Source organism: Rissa tridactyla, unplaced genomic scaffold (genome assembly GCF_028500815.1).
Source record: "Rissa tridactyla isolate bRisTri1 unplaced genomic scaffold, bRisTri1.patW.cur.20221130 scaffold_29, whole genome shotgun sequence".
NCBI classification, from domain to species: domain Eukaryota; kingdom Metazoa; phylum Chordata; class Aves; order Charadriiformes; family Laridae; genus Rissa; species Rissa tridactyla.
The window spans coordinates 3,089,744-3,091,509 of record NW_026529507.1 but is presented as its reverse complement, the minus strand read 5'-3'; the positions used below and the strand labels follow the sequence as shown (position 1 = coordinate 3,091,509).

The following is a 1,766-nucleotide window of genomic DNA, read 5'->3' as shown; positions in this document are numbered from 1 at the left end:
TGTCCTGTCTTAAGACTCCACATTTTCCACATTTTCAGTCATAAAAATGAGGATTTCTTCCCCTAAAAAGAACAGTTACCAGACGTGATGGTAGAAAATCAAAAACACACAGAAAAGGAGACTGTCTTTGCTATAAGGCGTCTGTCCTAACTTTTTTTCTGTTTTTTTCCTCCTTTGGACAAGGCCCCCATGCTAAGAAAGAGCAAATGTCCAACAGCAGCTCCATCACCCAGTTCCTCCTCCTGGCGTTCGCAGACACACGGGAGCTGCAGCTCTTGCACTTCGGGCTCTTCCTGGGCATCTACCTGGCTGCCCTCCTGGCCAACGGCCTCATCATCACGGCCATCGCCTGTGACAGCCGCCTCCACACCCCCATGTACTTCTTCCTTCTCAACCTCTCTGTTCTTGACCTGGGCTCCATCTCCACCACTGTCCCCAAATCCATGGCCAATTCCCTCTTGGGTACCAGGGCCATTTCCTACAAAGGATGTGTTACACAGGTCTTTTTTTTCTTTTTCTGTGCTGCAGCAGAGTTTTATCTTCTCACCATTATGGCCTATGACCGCTACGTTGCCATCTGCAAACCCCTGCACTACGGGACCCTCCTGGGCAGCAGAGCTTGTGTCCACATGGCAGCAGCTGCCTGGGGCAGTGGGTTTCTCCATGCTCTCCTGCACACGGCCAATACATTTTCCCTGCCCCTCTGCCAGGGCAATGCCCTGGACCAGTTCTTCTGTGAAATCCCCCAGATCCTCAAGCTCTCCTGCTCACACTCCTACCTCAGGGAAGTTGGGCTTCTTGTATTAGGGTGTTTTTTAGCTTTTGTGTGCTTTGTTTTCATCGTGCTGTCCTATGTGCAGATCTTCAGGGCCGTGCTGAGGATCCCCTCTGAGCAGGGACGGCACAAAGCCTTTTCCACGTGCCTCCCTCACCTGGCCGTGGTCTCCCTGCTTGTCAGCACTGCCGTGTTTGCCTACCTGAAGCCCCCCTCCATCTCCTCCCCATCCCTGGATGTGGTGGTGGCTGTGCTGTACTCCGTGGTGCCTCCAGCAGTGAACCCCCTCATCTACAGCATGAGGAACCAGGAGCTCAAGGATGCCCTCTGGAAATTAATGACCAGGTTATTTTCTGCAGCAATAAACTGTCTCCTGCAAATCACTCATAATGTAATTCATTATACGCCAAGCCCGTCTTCTATAGGTTTGGTTAGGTGTTAGGTAACTGTGTGTTAGGTTTGGTTGAGGGTTTTGGCTTTTTCTTACTTTTTTTTTTTTTAAAATTATATACTTTTGTCCACAAATAAATGTCATTATTTGAGATTTTTTTTTTTACTACCTATCTATCCAAATTTCTGAGACTCACAGACTCATGCCCAAAATCCTTCTTCTCAGGCCTTTTCTGGAGCTGCAGGGGTAGAGCCTGAGCGCCGAGGAGGAGGGGAAAGAATCCCAGCACTTGCAGAGCACCAGCACTTGTTCTTTCCGGGGCTGCTCTATTTTCACTTCCACACTCGCCTTCTGAGCCCCTGTGTTGATCTAAGGCCTGAGTGCTCTGGCAGCTTGGTCATGGTGCTGCTGTGTAGCAGCTCTGTGATCACAGGCACGGAGAAGCAATGGGCACCTCTGAGAAAAAGCTCGTCTGCATAACAGAGTTTCCACCATGAAAGGGGATCTGCTCAGGGCAGTGCAGGAAGGATTAGGTCTTCTTCCACAGTTGCTGTCAAGAGCGTTCCTTCAAACGTGCCCTGGTGAGGGATGCCCAGTAAA

General features: G+C 50.2%; 1 protein-coding gene across 1 annotated transcript; it reads left to right on the top strand.

Annotated features, from left to right (window-relative positions):
- Positions 1-206: 206 nt before the first annotated feature.
- On the top strand, positions 207-1,115 carry LOC128903372 (olfactory receptor 14J1-like; the record flags this gene model as incomplete). The annotated part of the gene is made up of 1 exon (XM_054187389.1): positions 207-1,115. A coding segment is annotated over exon 1 (909 nt), but the record flags the coding sequence as incomplete, so codon positions are not given.
- Between the last annotated feature and the right edge of the window lie 651 nt (positions 1,116-1,766).